The sequence below is a fragment of the Pelophylax lessonae genome (genome assembly GCF_965119305.1).
Source record: "Pelophylax lessonae genome assembly, chromosome: 1".
Taxonomy (NCBI): Eukaryota; Metazoa; Chordata; class Amphibia; order Anura; family Ranidae; genus Pelophylax; species Pelophylax lessonae.
In genome coordinates this window covers 141,157,614-141,175,199 of record NC_138768.1, presented here as the reverse complement: position 1 = coordinate 141,175,199, position 17,586 = coordinate 141,157,614, and the positions used below count along the sequence as shown (strand labels likewise).

General features: G+C 43.1%; 1 protein-coding gene across 1 annotated transcript in view; it reads right to left on the bottom strand.

Annotated features, from left to right (window-relative positions):
• The window catches only part of RAD17 (RAD17 checkpoint clamp loader component), a 65,300-nt gene extending 47,730 nt beyond the window's left edge, over window positions 1-17,570 (bottom strand). Inside the window, exons 1-2 of the mRNA XM_082243680.1 lie at window positions 17,399-17,570; window positions 1,752-1,855 (exon numbers count right to left, since the gene is read on the bottom strand). Coding sequence (XP_082099806.1) covers window positions 1,752-1,793 — 42 coding nt within the window. The 5' untranslated portion in view covers window positions 1,794-1,855; window positions 17,399-17,570. The remainder of the gene's footprint in view (window positions 1-1,751; window positions 1,856-17,398) is intronic.
• Window positions 17,571-17,586: the final 16 nt, after the last annotated feature.

The window sequence follows — 17,586 nt, the reverse complement described above, 5'->3', positions numbered from 1 at the left end:
CTAGATAACACCGCCCAATGGTATAAATAATAATAATAATGCCCCCACATCCAATAAATGAAAAGCTGAAATTGATAATCATTTTTGCTCTTGGGTTTAGATGTGTATGAGGAGGATCAGCAGGGTACAACTGGGAAGCAAAGATTGAACATGTAAAGAGAAAATATGGCTGCACCCAACCCACGAACAAATTTCTTGTCCTTTAGTAAAATCTTCTTCAATAATTTGATTCTCTAACCCAGAATAAGTTTGCAGTTAAGAATGTCTGACTTTACTGTGATTTTCATGATATGCAAACCGGTTTTGGATTACCGATTCAAAGCCGTGAAACCAGTTGATTAGCATAACAGTCCAGCAACTTGCACTTTCAGATGGATATTAGTAATGGCAGCCCCTATATTTCTTATGATATAATTACTTTAACCCTTTCCCTGCAACCCCTTTCATAATAAAAAGGAAAAAAATCAGGAGATATCCATAACCATTTATCACCGAATGAAGCCCAATTTAGCCTGAAAAAACAAGGTATAACCCACCCAGATACACAAAGTAGTTATGATGATATGTACAGTTTTATCAACATGTCAAAGATCCAACTTTGTGTTCAGGCGTTAACATTTGTTTTAACCTTCATCAAGGGGTTAAAAAAAAAAATAAAAAAAAAGAAGAAGAAGAACTGTAGGTCTCTGTTAATTAACCACTTGCTTACTGGGTACTTTTACCCCCTTCCTGTCCAGGAATTTTCAGTTTTCAGGGCTGTTGCCCTTTGAACGACAATTGCACAGCACTGTACCCATATGAGATTTTTAGCAATTTTTGCACACAAATGGAACTTTCTTTTAGTGGTTTTTAATCACCACTGAGTTTATTTTTTGCCAAACAAAAAAAAAAGACCGAAAATTTAAAAAACAAACAAAAAAAAAAAAAAAAAAGAACATTTTCTCCTTCATTGATGTGCGCTGATGAGGCTGCATTGATGGGCACTGATTAGCAGTACTGATGGGCACTGGTAGGTGGTACTGGTGGGCAAATGTTGGGACCGATGTCTCTTTTACAGAAGCCAGTTATTGGCTTTTTTCTTCTCTTCTCACGCTTTTAGCATGAGGGAAAAAAAAGCTGATAACCGGCTTCTGTTTACATCATGTGAACAGCTGTTATTGGCTGATAGCTGATCACGTGGTAAAGGGCCGCTGTGATTGGCCCTTTACCCTGATCTGTGATCAGCTGAGTCTGAAGGCCTCGGTGTTCACAGAGCGTTCCGCCCGAGCAGTGCGAGCGGGAGAGGATGTCCGTGGATGCCCTCCCGGCATTTTAAGCCTGCACTGTAGCCGTCTTTCGGCTATAGCATGGGTGGGAACAGGTTAATACCACGGATTGTGTTAATAATGGTCAGCCTGCATTCACACCAGAGCAGAGCGCATTCCTGGTGACTTTGAATAATTTTTTTCAGGTTTATTATAGGCGTTTTTGCATGTGCATCAAGCTTCAGGAGTTTGTTTCCTGGGCTGGAGGAGAGCAGTTCTATAGGGGAGAGGAATTCTTCAGGTGTGAAAAGGAGTTTAGCAGGCATTCCCATTAAAGTCTATGGAGCAAAAAATGCCTGACTAAGCTGGACTGAGTGTGTGAACAGGGAAACTTTGAAAGAATGGAACTGTACATAGTGAGGCGTAGAGAAACGTGCAGAAAAATGCTGTGTGCATGGAGACTAAAGCAATATCTATGAAGAGACATTTTTATTTCATCCACCTTACCTTAGCAGAAGTTACTTTTCTTCTGCAAGATGTCTTTGACATTATAAAGTTGGAAAATTCCCATCAGATCAGCACTGTATCATGTTTACCAGTCAGAGGTTTTTCTGCAGCAAAGACACAAAAAAAAGCTTCATTATAAATCAAATAAAAAACAAAAATACGGTTTATTTGTAGCTGCTAACCAGAGAATAAAAGCAAACCATATCCACTTCCCCTGGAAGAATTTACCCCCTTCATGACCAGATCTTTTTTTGCTATTCAGTACTGCGCTACTTTAACTGGCAAATGCTTGGTCATGTAACACTGTACGCGAATTACATTTTTAATACGTTTTTCACACAAATAGAGCTTTCTTTTGGTGGTATTTGATCAGCACTGTTTTTTTTTTGTTTTGCAATTGTTTTTAGTTATAACAAAGTATCCAACAAAGCAGTGTATGAGAAAATATTGGCAACATCACATACATCGTCAGGTGTCATATAAGGAAAAGATACATGGAAAACCTATATAAAATATAAAGTGCAGGAATACCAAGCGAGAGTCAAATAACAGGTCAGTAAGGGAGGCGTTGTGCAATGTGGAGAGGACCAGCTAATAATAGGAACAAACAGAAAGGTGAAGAGAGTTACCAGAGAAACCTCTATAAGCCACTTTGATCATTGTGAAAGCAAGACATCTCCAAACACGTCTGTCAGGCCCCTTTCACACTTGTGCGACTTGTCCTGTGACAGGTCATGCAAAGTCACATGACAAATCGTACTCTATGATTTCCAATGAGTTCCGTTCATATCTGTGCGACTGCAAGTTGCAACAACTTCAAAGTAGTCCCTGCATTACTTTGGTCTGACTTTGATGAGTTTTAAGATCCATAGACATTGCTTCAATGGTGACAAAAAAACTGCAGTAAAATTGTGACAAAATTGTCGCATGACTTATAGGTCGCACAAGTGTGAAAGGGGCCTGACCGGACATGTTATAAGCTCAATTGGACACCTAATTTTCTAGGAGGGGAAAGGAGGGTCAGAAAGGTGAGAAAAGACAGGAGTAGGGGGAAGGAAGAAAGAAAAAAAATGGAGTGGTGGTGAGGAAATTCATGCTGGAGGTCTCACGGATAAAGTAAAGGCTGAGAGACATCAATCTCCAGAATGGGTGTCTAGAAGGGACTGCCCTCATCAAAGTAGATGAATATGTTCCATTAGGACCAGGTTTTGGTATATTGCTCCCACCTATTCTCAGCAGTGGGGACCAAATCTTCCAGCTTGTTAACATCCTCAACTTTGTTGAGCCACATTGAGATGGAAACAAAAAAAAAAACAAAACTAAATATTTTGAAAGAAAAAAAAAAAAAAAAAAAAAAAACACACGATTTTTATTTACTTTCAGCTAAAAAACATTCAGTAAAATTAAAAAAAAATTCTTCTTGGATTTAGACCAAAATGTATTCTGCTAAGTCTTCCCAAAAATCCCAATGAGAGTATATTATTTGGTTAGCGTGAAAGTTATAGAATTTTTATACTAGTAATGGTGGTGATCAGCGACTTATAGTGGGACAGTCATAGTGTGGCGGACAATCTGACACTAGCTGACGGATGCTGGGAGGTACACTAACTGACATGGACATCAATAGGGACCAGTGCTAATATGATACACTGTCACTGTACTAATGACAATGGCTAAGTAGGGGTTAACATTTAGGGCTAATCAAGAGGTTAAACAATGTTTACTGTGTGGGTTATGTGCTGCTTCTATCTTGCGGTTTTGTTCCCCTGCTCTGTAGGGAATTAAAAAAAAAAAAAGAAACCAAAACCACAGAAAAATTGCCTGTCAGTGTTCAGGGTTCTGTGTTGTTTACAACGGTGGTCCTCAACTCCGGTCCTCAGGGCCCACTAACCGGCCAGATTTAAAGTATTACCTTGGGGAGATGCAGACTAGAATACTGCAATCACTGAGCAGCAAATGAGATCACCTGTGATGTAATTTAGTTATCTTGCAAACCTGGCCTGGTAGTGGGCCCCGAGGACCGGAGTTGAGGACCACTGGTTTAGAAGACAGAGCTCCTTTCCATGAATGATGGAGCTGATCAGCGGGTGCCAGCGATCAATCATTGGCCAGGACCCGCTGATTGGCTTGTGCTGTAACGAATCTCCTCTGTGACCAGCTGGCCGCACTGTCGGATTGTTTCTTGGGCGAAGCGATGTAAACGGTAAGCCTGAGAAACACCGGTGATTGGGGGGGGGGGTAACGGGGGTAACGTCCCCTCCTGCCACTTATGAAAGCATTTCAGTGGCTCATGAGCCGATTGGAACACTTTAAAGAGAAAGTCGGCCACCAGCTGCTTCAGACATAATGCCAGTGAACCACTTACAAACTGCAACATATGTATATCTATTGCGGTTGGCAAGGGGTTAAAGTAGGAGAAAAAGCAAAACCATAATTTCCATTTTGGATAGCGTAAGGGAAGCTTTTCATTTGCCATCTGTGTCCTATTGGGGAGATTTCTAATCACTTCCTGTCTCATAGCCAAACAGGAAGTGAGAGGAAATCTCTGCAAATAAGGGAATTCCTTGGGGATCCCCAGGTCCCCATTTGACAGTTTCCCCTCTATTACTTTTCTGGGGAAAACTCAAAATTTTTGATTTTCTTTAACTGGGACATTCTAAAAGGAATGACAGAAAGGAATGCCCATAGACTTTAACATGAAGATGGAATGCCCATAGAGAATAATGGAACAAAATGGAATGCCCATAGACAATAATGGTAAAAAAAAAAAATTCAATTAGCGACGGAACCTTTAGACATATCAAATAAATATTTAAGAAACATACTTTACAATATCAGTAGAGATGTATAATATTGAGATTAGGTGGGATTATTATTGTTTTTTTTAACCACTTGCCTTCTGTGCACTTAAACCCCCTTCCCATCCAGGCCAATTTTTAGCTTTCAGCGCTCTCACACTTTGAATGACAATTGTGCGGTCATGCTACACTGTACCCATATGAAATTTTTATCATTTTTTTCACACAAATAGAGCTTTCTTTTGGTGGTATTTAATAATCTCTGGGTTTTTTATTTTTAAAAAAAAAAAGAAAAAAGACAGAAAATTTTGAAAAAAAAAAAGTTTTTCTTATTTTCTGCGAGTAAATTTTGAAAATAAATAAATTTTTCTCCTTCACTGATGTGCGCTGATGAGGCGGCACTGATGGGCACTGATAGGCTGCACTTATGGGCACTGATGAGGTGGCACTTATGGGCACTGATGAGGTGGCACTGATGAGGAGGTACTAATATGCCGCACTGATAGGCGGCACTGATGAGCACTGATAGGCGGCACTGCTGGGCACTGAGAGGTGGCACTGCTGGGCACTGAGAGGCGGCACTGATGGGCACTGACTGGCAGCACTATGGGCACTGATTGTGGGCACTGATGGGGGGCACTGATGGCGGGCACTGTGGGCATTGATGGTGGGCAGTTAGTGTGTTTGGTGTACCTTGTGTAATCAGGGCACTGGTGATCAGTGCCCTGATTACATTTTTCTTTGTCCCTGACGGCTGATCGGCTCTCCTCCTTCCTCACACTGCAGTGTCTGTGTGAGGAATGAGCGCTGGCGATGAGAGATGATCTCATATGTTTACATATGAGATCATCTCTCATTGGACGGGCCGATCACATGGTGAATGGCCGCTGTGATTGGCCATTCACCACGATCTGTGATCCAAGGGACACGGCCGACACAGATTTTCCCCAATGCACGCTCGCGGGAGTGCGCGGGGAGCCTGTGTCTGGGAGGCCGTTTAAAGACGACCTCCCGAAAATGTGAGTCCGCGCTGCAGCGGTACATCGGCTACAGCGCAGATGGCAGGTGGTTAATGACAAAGGTGAATGACAGAAGGGAATGCCCATAGAGTATAATGGGAAGAAAAATATGAACTCATTTGCAGGCAAATCTGAGAAGCTCAGCAATTTATTCTTTCCCACGGGTGTTCCCCAAGTAGAGTAGCAGATTATAAGATTGAAATTATTTGGGATTATAGCTGTTTTCTATGGAATGACAGATAAATGATAGAAAGGAATGCCCATAGAGAATAATGGGAAGCAAGCTGTGACCTGGAGTCAAAACCGTTAGACATATCTGACCAATCTTTGGCAGACATTCTCTCCACGTTCAGAGATTATGAAGTGAAGTGGGATTAGCAATGTTTTCTATTTAACGGCAAGGGTGAATGACAGAAGGGAATGCCCAGAGAATAATGGGAAGCAAGTTGTGACCTGGAGTCAAAACCGTTAGACATATCTGACCAATCTTTGGCAGACATTCTCTCCACGTTCAGAGATCATGATTGATTTTGAGATGAAGTGGGATTAGCATTGTTTTCTATGGAATGGCAAGGGTGAATGACAGAAGGGAATGCCCATAGAGTATAATGGGAAGTAAAATATAAACTCATTTGCAGGCAAATATGAGAGACACAGCAATTTCACCTTTCCCACAGGTGTTCCCCAAGTAGAGTAGTAGATTGTAACATTGAAATTATTTGGGATTATAGCTGTTTTCTATGGAATGACAGATAAATGACAGAAAGAAATGCCCATAGAGTATAATGGGAACCAAGATGTGACCTGGAGTCAGAACCATTCAACGTACCAAATAAATTATTGGCAGATGCATTCTCCACTTTCAGTGGAGATGTTTAATAATGAGATGAAGGAGGGATTATTATTGTTTTCTATGGAATGACAAGGATAAATGACAGAAGGGAATGCCCATAGAGTATAATGGGAAGAAAGATGTCAACTGGAGTCAAAACCATTAGACATATCCGATCATTCCTTAGCAGAAATACTCTCCACGTTCAGTAGTGATGTTTAAAATTGAGATGAAGTGGGATTGGCATTGCTTTCTATGGAATAACAAGGGTGAAGGACAGAAGAGAATGCCCATAGAGTAAAATGGGAAGCACAATATGAACTAGATTTCAGGCAAATCTGAGAAGCACAGCAATTTCCCCTTTCCCACAGGTGTGCCTTAAAGTAGAGTAGCAGACTGCAAGATTGACATTATTTGGCATTATAGCTGTTTTCTAAGGAATGACATAAAAATGTCAGAAAGGAATGCCCATGGAGTATAATGGGAAGCAAGACGGGACCTGGAGTCAAAACCATTCAACAAACCAAATAAATTCTTCGCAGACATACTCTCCACGTTCAGTGGTTATATTTATTATTAAGATGAAGTGGGATTAGCATTGTGTTCTATGAATCACAAGAATGAATGACAGTAGGGAATGCCCATTGAGTATAATGGGAAGCAAAATATAAACTCATTTGCAGGCAAATCTGAGAGACACAGTAATTTCACCTTTCCCACAGATGTTCCTTAAGTAGAGTAGCAGATTGTAAAATTGACATTTGGGATTATAGCTTTTTTCCAAAGAATGACGTAAAAATGGTAGAAAGGAATGCCCATAGAGTATAATGGGAAACAAGGTGTGACCTGGAGTCAGAACCGTTAGACATATCAGAACAATCTTTAGCAGAAATTCGCTCCACACTCAATGGTGATTTTCAAAAGGGAGATTAAGAGTGATTATTGTTGTTTTTCTATGGAATGTAAAGGGTGAATGACAGAAGGGAATGCCCATAGAGTATAATGGGAAGCAAAATATAAACTCATTTGCAGGCAAATCTGAGAAGCACAGCAATTTCACCTTTCCCAAGTAAAGTAGCAGTTTTACGATTAAATTATTTCATATTTTAGCTGTTTTCTATGGAATGACAGATTAATGATAGAATGGAATGCCCATTGAGAATAATGCAAAGCAAGATGTGACCTGAAGTCAAAACCATTAGACGTATCAAAGCAATCTGTAGCAGACATTCACTCCATGTTCAGAGATTATGTTTAATTTTGAAGTGAAGTGGGATTAGCATTCTTTTCTTATGGAATGGCAAGTGTGAATGACAGAAGGGAATGCCCATAGAGTATAATGGGAACCAAGATGTGACCTGGAGTCAGAACCATTCAACGTACCAAATAAATTATTGGCAGATGCATTCTCTACTCTCAGTGGAGATGATTAATAATGAGATGAAGGAGGGATTATTATTGTTTTCTATGGAATGACAAGGATGAATGACAGAAGGGAATGCCCATAGAGTATAATGGGAAGAAAGATGTCACCTGGAGTCAAAACCATTAGACATATCAGATCAATCTTTAGCAGAAATACTCTCCACGTTCAGTGGTGATGTTTAAAATTGAGATGAAGTGGGATTAGCATTGCTTTCTATGGAATGACAAGGGTGAAGGACAGAAGAGAATGCCCGTAGAGTATAATGGGAACCAAAATATGAACTAGATTTCAGGCAAATCTGAGAAGCACAGCAATTTCACCTTTCCCACAGGTGTTCCTCAAGTAGAGTAGTAGATTATAAAATGGAAATAATATCTGATTATTTTTTTCTATGGAATGACAAAGGTGAATGACAAAGGGGAATGACCATAGAGTATAATGGGAAGCAAAATATGAACTCATTTGTAGGCAAATCTGGGAAGTTTAGCAATTTCACCTTTGCTACAGGTGTGCCTCAAGTAAATTAGCAGATTGTAAGTGTATCCATGCCGGAATTACTGTGTCATAGTACTGAGTTGCGGTTTAGGTCACGTTTGGCTGTTCCTTTAAGAACTTATTAAGAAAGATGGGTTTCTCCCATGGAGTGATGAACTGGATTATGGGGGATGTAGTTTGAAAGAAGGCAGAGACCATGCATTGAGGGATTGACTGGACCACACTTCCAGGGAGCTTTTAGGGATCAGCGGAGGATCATGGGAGGAGAGACAAATTGGAGGCGGAGTCAGATGTGCTCTCTCTTGCTTCGGGGAACTCGTGGAGTGCGGGTGTGTGCAGAAGAGCAGCGGAGAAAGACTGACCAGGAGAGAGGCCTGAGAGTGAGGGCTAAAGTGCAGAGAGCGCATCCTGACTGAGGAGGACAGCGGGTGTCATGGAGAGGTGACTGGTCCGGTGTGGAAGTTGGAGTGACATAGAGCGGCACTGAGAGAGCGGCCTGATACAGAGTGTGCTTGGATCATTGCCTGTGACACAGTACTGCAGGGAGCGGTCTTGCAAGAGGATAAGAAGATCACTGCTGGACACTGACATTGCAGGAAAGTGGCTGGTGATCTCTGGGAACCCGTAAGTATACACATAACTGTACACAACATACATCTGTCCTTAGGATCCTGATAACACCTACCCCTTTGTGGATTACAAATGCCACTTAAATAAAGTGATTAAGAGTTCCAACTGCTGGCGAAGAAACGCAAGGCCTTGCTAGTGTAGTGACTACATTTGTCAATCCTAAAGGGGGCCCCCAGTTCTAGAGTGTTTATGCTAGTTAGCTAGACTGATTCTTCTAGCTAAAAAAGGAAGTAACAGTTATTAGCTGAGGATATTAAGTCTAAGTTGCTTTGTAGTGAATACCATAATATTGCAAAGAACATTGCAATCACTCTCATTTACTATAAGCGAATATATATATATATATATATATATATATATATATATATATATATATATATATATATATAGCTAAGTGTTTGATCTGGACTGATGTTTGTCTCTCAGGTCTAGTGACGAGCCGAACACCCCCCGGTTCGGTTCGCACCAGAACACCGCGAACAGAGGAAACATTTGTTCGAGCAAACAAACCCCATTGAAGTCTATTTGACTCGAACTTCGAAAATCTAATGGCCTCATTTTGAAGGCTTAAATGCAAGTTATTGCCCCAAAAAATGGGGGTCCGGGTCCTGACCTGGGGAACATGTAGCAATGAAAAAAAAGTTTTTAAAAACTATTATTTTTAAACGAGCACTGATTTACTGATTTTAATGAGGCTTAAAGTGAAACTATAAAAATGAAAAATTCCTTCAAATATCGTGCCTGGGGGGTCCCCTGAATGTGCCTGTAAAGTAGTGCATCTCTATGATGTATGTAGCCTGATGCAGCTATACTGACCTTTCTAAAGCAAAAAATGTCATACAAATATACATACAAATTTCAAATCACATGTACTTGTCATACGGGAGCAGAAAAATTGAGCCTTGCTTGTTGATGGTGCCTGAACACCGTAGCCCCTCGCAGTTACTCTTGCTGGGTGCAGGAACGGGCCCTGCTGCTAAAAAATCCATAGAAATATGAAATCGCATGTACTTGTCATACAGGTGCCAAAAATTGGGCCTTTGGTGTTGCTGGTGCCTGAACACCATAACCAACCCCTCACAGTTCTCTTGCTTGGTGCAGGAACGGGACCTGCTGGTAAGAATGCATGCAAATTTGAAATCGCATGTGCCATACAAGTGGCAAAAATTGGGCCTTTGCTGTATGTGGTGCCTGAACACTGTAACCAAGGCCTCACAGTTACTCTTGCTTGGTGCAGGAATGGGACCTGCTGGCAAGAATTCCATGCAAATTTGAAATCGCATGTGCTATACAAGTGCCAAAAATTGGGCCTTTGCTGTATGCGGTGCCTGAACACCGTAAACAAGGCCTCGCAGTTACTCTTTCTGGGTGCAGGAATGGGACCTGCTGGTAAGAATTCCATGCAAATTTGAAATCGCATATGCTATACAAGTGCCAAAAATTGGGCCTTTGCTGTATGTGGTGCCTGAACACCGTAACTAAGGCTTTGCAGTTACTCTTGCTGGGTGCAGGAATGGGACCTGCTGGTAAGAATTCCATTCAAATTTGAAATTGCATGTACTACACAGGTGCCAAAAATTGGGCCTTTGGCGTTGGTGGTGCCTGAACACCGTAAACCTTCACAGTTAGCATGGCACAGGGACAGGGTCTGCTGTTAAAAATGACATATGACGTTTAAATTGTATGCACCTGTCATACAAGTGCAGATAAATTAGGCCTTGGGGGTTGGTAGTGACCTAAAACAAAAACATTGTTGGAAGCTAGCAGAATCAAGGTAGAGGAATAGGATAGGCAGCATATGCAGTCTTCAAGGGATGGCAGACCCCTAGCAAATTCAATCAGTTACATCAGCATCAGGGGCCTGATAGTTCTTGTTGATCCAGGACTGGTTCATTTTGATGAAAATCAGCTGATCAACAGAGTCTGTGGACAGACACACTCTTTTGTCCGTCACAAAACCTCCAGCGGCACTGAACGTCCATTCGGAAAGCACGCTGGAAGCAGGACAGTCCAGTAGCTCCATTGCATATTGAGCAAGTTCTGGCCAGTGGTCCATCCTCAAGACCAAGTAAGCCAGTGGATGCGCAGCTGGAAAGGTCTCAAAGTCTGCTCTTGCGCTTAGACAATCATGCACCATATGATTAAGACGTTGGCGATGGTTGCTTAAACCTAATAGCCCTGGGTGCTGCTGAGGACTAAAGAACTGTTTAAAGGCATCGGTCAGCGGGCCGCCTTCTCCACCGCTCCTCCTTTGACTGAACAATGCCTCAGAAAACACGTCCGGAGAATGTTTACCTCCCAGTGTCTGGAAAGGCGGTACACTCTGCAAAGGCGGTACACAATTCTTTTTTCAAGGCCTCCTCAAGATGTTTCATCCTCTGCTCTGTCTGCGAAGGCAGGATGAGCTCTGCAACTTTACCCTTGTAACATGGATCAAGAAGGGTTGCCAACCAGTAATTATCCTCTCCTTGATAGCACGAATCCTCGGGTCCTTTCACAGGCTTTGCAGAATCAGGGAGCCCATGCAACGTAAGTTGGAGGACGCATAAGCTTCTGAGTCCTCTGGGTCACTAAGGATGACATTGTCAGCAGGAGCAACCTCTCCCCAACCACGTACAACTCCTGGGGTTTCTGGGAAATCAAAAACATCCCCTGAAGACTGCTGTATCCTATCCTCTTCCTCTAAATCCATGCTGCCGAAATCCTCATCCTCCTCCTCCTCTTCCTCCTGTGTGTTTTGTGGCCCTGCAGGAATGATATCTGCATAAAGGGGGCCTTGTGAGGAAAGGAAGTCCTCCTCTTCCTGCCGCGGTTCTGCCTCAAGTGCCCTGTCCATGATTCCACGCAGTGTGTGCTCCAGCAGGTAGACTAGTGGGATAGTGTCACTGATGCATGCATCGTCCCGGCTCACCATCCATGTGGCCTCCTCAAATGGTGACAGGACGATGCATGCATCCTTAATCAAAAGCCACTGGCGTGGTGAGAAAAAGCCAAGCTTCCCTGACCCTGTCCTTGTGCCATACTCACACAGGTACTCATTTATGGCCCTCTGCTGTGTGTGCAGCCGCTGCAGCATTGCCAACGTTGAGTTCCACCTGGTGGGCATGTCACAAATGATTTGGTTGGCGGGCAGGTTGAATTCCTGTTGAATGTCAGATAAGCGAGCACTGGCATTGAACGAACGGCGGAAATGGTCACAGACTCAGAAACTGTGCCAAGCATGGAACATATGTCTAGTGTCCCTGTCGGAGACAGAGGGAAGGTTGGTGCCATTATCACATACAACCATACCTGGCTCAAGCTGCCGTGGCGTTAACCATCTCTGAGCCTGACCTTGCAGAGCTGACAGAATCTCTGCACCGGTGTGACTCCTATCCCCTAGACAGACCAACTGAAGCACAGCATGGCACCTTTTAGCCTGACTGCTTGCGTAGTCCCTTGAACGCTTCGGGAGCACTGCTGCTGCAGAGGAGAATTGCGCAGAAGAGGCCATGGAGGAAGAGGAGGCAGTGGTGGTGAAGTAGCCAGATTTGCAGAACCAGCACCAGCTTTTTGGAGGCATGGTGGCAAAACAAGTTGCAAGCCCGAACCCTGTCCTGTATCCTTCCCAGCTGCCAGTAGAGTTACCTAGTGCGCCGTGAAAGAAATGTAACTTCCCTGTCCATGCCTGCTGGACCAAGAGTCAGCAGTAATGTGCACCTTCCTGCTGACCGCTTTGTCCAACGAGGCCAAAACACTACCTTCCACATGACGGTAGAGAGCCGGAATGGCCTTACGTGAAAAGTAATGCCTTTTTGGGGCCTGCCACTGTGGTGCAATACATTCCACAAATTCTCGAAAGGGAGTCGAGTCTACCAGCTGAAAAGGCAGCAAATGTAATGCTAGCAATTTGGCCAAGATAGCATTAAGACACTGAGCATGTGGATGGCTGGGACAGTATTTCTTTCTACAGTTCAAATACTGGGGTAGTGAAATCTGCCTGCTGCTCAAATCAAGCGGCGGTGTACTGCTAGCAGATTGGGTGCTAGTCTCTGAGCCATTCATTGGTATACCATCATCCCTCTCAATGCTGGTATTTGAGAAGGCATGAGGTATAGTAGGGTTTGAGATTGCAGATGAGAAGCAAGGTGATGTATGATTGTTAGGATCTGGTGCCTCTTTCAGGTGCTGTTGCCAATGGACTGCATGGCAGGAAGTCATATGCCTTGTCAAGCATGTGGTGCCCAAGCGGATGGTGTTCTGGCAACACTTGATCTGCTTTAGACAGATGCTGCAAACAGCAATGCTGCGGTCTACTGCACAGGTGCTGAAAAAAGCCCACATTAATTAACTTTTTGGAGTCCGCTGGGATTTTGCAGCACCCTGCACCTGTGGAGCTCTGTGCTGTGACGCAATAGGTTGGCTACTGCTAGGCCAGCCCATGGAGCACATCCTGCCTCGTTGCAGTTGTTCATCCTCCTCCCCCCTCCTCCTCCTCTATCCTGCCAGGCACCCAAGTACATTCAGTGACCTCACCATCCCCTCCCTCCTCGTCACTGGAGCAAGCTTGGCAATATGCTTCAGCATGTCACTGACACTATGATCGAATAGTTCAGGTGACTCCTTCGTGCATGATGGTGGGGCAACTGAAGGAGTAGCTGTGGAGAAGGAGCCTGTGGAATGGGCCGCTTTGGCAGTTGCGGTGTAAAGCAAACTACTGGGAGCGTGGGTGTCAGAGGAAGAGGAGGATGAGGATGGCTTATTGATCCACTCCACCAACTCTTCCACATCTTGTGGATGAATAGCACTGGCAGCACCGAAAAATAAAGGACGGGCGTGCCCCGCCTGCAGAGGATGCACTCTGTCGACTGTGACCATCACTTTTCACAATCGACACAGAGGCTGCTTGCCCTCTTTTCGTGGCCTGTGAGCGTCGGCCTCTCCTTGTCGGCCTTTCAGACATTGTGTTGATACAGATCAATATAGGGTATACGCAACTGACCAATAGATACTCAGTGACCTGATATGATGTAATTGATAGCCCTATAGATAAGCTGTGGTGGTTAAAGATGTACGCAACTGACCGATTATCAATACTCTCACTGATATCTGACGTAATCTATAATCCTATATATGGATGATCTGTGATCCCTATAGAAAGATCCACAACTGAGCAAAGGATACTGTGGCTGATATCAGTAGTGATCTCTATTCCCACAGGTATATGATCCCTATAGAAAAATCCACAACTGAGCAAAGGTTACTGTGGCTGATATCTGTAGTGATCTCTATTTCCACAGGTATGTCACCCCTATAGAAAAATCCACAACTGAGCAAAGGTTACTGTGGCTGATATCTGTAGTGATCTCTATTCCTACAGGTATGTAATCCCTATAGAAAGATCTACAACTGAGCAAAGGTTACTGTGGCTGATATCTGTAGTGATCTCTATTCCCACAGCTATGTCATCCCTAAAGAAAAATCCACAACTGAGCAAAGGTTACTGTGGCTGATATCTGTAGTGATCTCTATTCCTACAGGTATGTGACCCCTATAGTAAAATACACAACTGAACAATGGTTACTGTGGCTGATATCTGTAGTGATCTCTATTCCAACAGGTATGTCACCCCTATAGAAAAATCAACAACTGAGCAAAGGTTACTGTGGCTGATATCTGTAGTGATCTCTAAGATTTTAGAATGTTGCAGAAACTGACCGATGAACAATACTGGTATCCGATGTAAGGAAATCAATCTATCCCTACCTCACACAGGAACCTCGCCCTCCCTACACTGCTAGAAATGTCTCTCTGCACTGTCTGACTCAAAAAAAAACTACTCTCTCCTTGCCTGAATCACGTGCCTGTTCCGGTCTCATCGCCTGCACAATGGCACTACACACTGTGGCTGCGCGAGCATCCTTTATGTAGTGTGGGGCGTAAACTTGGCCCCTGAGCCATGATTGGCTAAAGGCAAGCCTGGCTTTAGTCCAATCATGGCAGAGATCATTTGATTGGCCAAAGCATGAGGTCAGGGTGCATGCTTTGGCCAATCACATAATGCACTGCACACGCGCATTATGGGAAACTCGAATTTCCCGCCAAGAAGCACATTTGTTCGTCATTCAACGAACGATCGAACGAGCGATGTTTGAGTCGAACTTAGCCTCGACTCGTATTTGAAGCTCATCCCTAGATACGTGTAATGGTTCTGACTCCAGGTCACAACTTGCTTCCCATTATACTCTATGGGCATTCCTTTCTATCATGTATCTGTCATTCCATAGAAAACAGCTATAATCCCAAATAATTTAAATCTTACAATCTGCTACTCTACTTGGGGAACACCTGTGGGAAAGAATTGCTGAGCTTCTCATATTTGCCTGCAAATGAGTTTATATTTTACTTCCCATTATACTCTATGGGCATTCCCTTCTGTCATTCACCCTTGCCATTCCATAGAAAACAATGCTAATCCCACTTCATCTCAAAATCAATCATGATCTCTGAACGTGGAGAGAATGTCTGCCAAAGATTGGTCAGATATGTCTAACGGTTTTGACTCCAGGTCACAACTTGCTTCCCGTTATTCTCTATGGGCATTCAATTCTATCATTTATCTGTCATTCCATAGAAAACAGCTATAATCCCAAACAATTTCAATTTTACAATCTGCTACTCTACTTAGGGAACACCTGTGGGAAAGAATAAATTGCTGAGCTTCTCATATTTGCCTGCAAATGAGTTCATATTTTGCTTCCCATTATACTCTGAGGGCATTCCCTTCTGTCATTAATCCTTGCCATTCCATAGAAAACAATGCTAATCCCACTTCACTTCAAAATAATCATAATCTCTGAACGTGGAGAGAATGTCTGCTAAAGATTGGTCAGATATGTCTAACGGTTTTGACTCCAGGTCACAACTTGCTTCCCATTATTCTCTATGGGCATTCCTTTCTATAATTTTTACGTCATTCTTTGGAAAACAGCTATAATCCCAAATAATGCCAATCTTACAATCTGCTACTCTACTTGAGGAACACCTGTGGGAAAGGTGAAATTGCTGTGTCTCTCAGATTTGCCTGCAAATGAGTTTATATTTTACTTCCCATTATACTCTATGGGCATTCCCTTCTGTTATTCACCCTTGCCATTCCATAGAAAACAATGCTAATCCCACTTCATCTCAAAATCAATCATGATCTCTGAACGTGGAGAGAATGTCTGCCAAAGATTGGTCAGATATGTCTAACGGTTTTGACTCCAGGTCACAACTTGCTTCCCATTATTCTCTATGGGCATTCCCTTCTATCATTTTTACGTCATTCTTTGGAAAACAGCTATAATCTCAAATAATGTCAATCTTATAATCTGCTACTCTACTTGGGGAACACCTGTGGGAAAGAATTAATTGCTGAGCTTCTCATATTTGCCTGCAAATGAGTTTATATTTTTCTTCCCATTATACTCTATGGGCATTCTCTTCTGTCATTCACCTTTGTCATTAAAAAAAAAAAAAAACAATAATAATCCCACCTAATCTGAATATTATACATCGCCACTGATATTAAAGTATGTTTGTTAAAGATTTATTTGATATGTCTAAAGGTTCCGTCGCTAATTGAAAAGTTTTTTACCATTATTGTCTATGGGCATTCCATTTTGTTCCATTATTCTCTATGGGCATTCCATCTTCATGTTAAAGTCTATGGGCATTCCTTTCTGTCATTCCTTTTAGTATGTCCCCTTTAACTTTACCTTTGACTGATTGTGGTAAACAGGATAAATAGAGAGGGTGAATCTCCATACAGGGGCACAGACAGCAATAACAACGGACAGGGGGTTTATCCTTCTCCACTCTACCCAAAACTTATATACACACACACACACATATATATATATATATATATATATATACACACGCCTTTAGTTCTATTTTGATATAGTGAGGCATTGAAAGCCTAATCCCATGTGTAATGCCCCTTTGATTAGTTTGGGGTCAGCTTGGTTGCCATGAATTAGTGAAAGGGATTGATTGTTGGGGTGATTTGGTCCCATGTGACATGGATGGGGGGACACTTTAAGGGGGAATTCCAGGACACAAGTAAAAGCCATGACTGTGCTGATAACACTGAGCGGTGTCACAGAGAGTGACAGAAATCCAGAATGTTGTCACCAGAGAAGAGAAGGTGAGGGGGAAATCCCCCAATGGGGACACGTGTTCAGGTGACAACACTATAAGAAAAGCTCCCCTCACATTGGAGAGGTTTCTTCTCACTTCCTGTTGCTTCTCCAGGCCAGGAAAGGAAATCTCCTCTGCAGGTTACAGGCCCCCTGACACCTCCATCTTACTAACTCTGCTGGTTCCACACCATGTGAGGTCCTCTCAGGAGACCGGAATGATCCGGATCATTGCTCTCACACCACGCGGGGCACCGGAGGCGTGCAACATGTTAAGAAACTCACCGTGCTGTAGCGGTAGAACTCGGCTCCGCTAACACTTCTATGCACAACTCTGTTTTCTATCTGCCGGGCGCCTGACAACCTCGTCACCGGCCCTCGTGTGACGCAGCCGGCAAGTTAAAAGTCGCCCCTACAGAACGGCCTCTGGAGGAGGACGCCGCCATCTTTGATTTGGGCAAAGCTGGAAAATA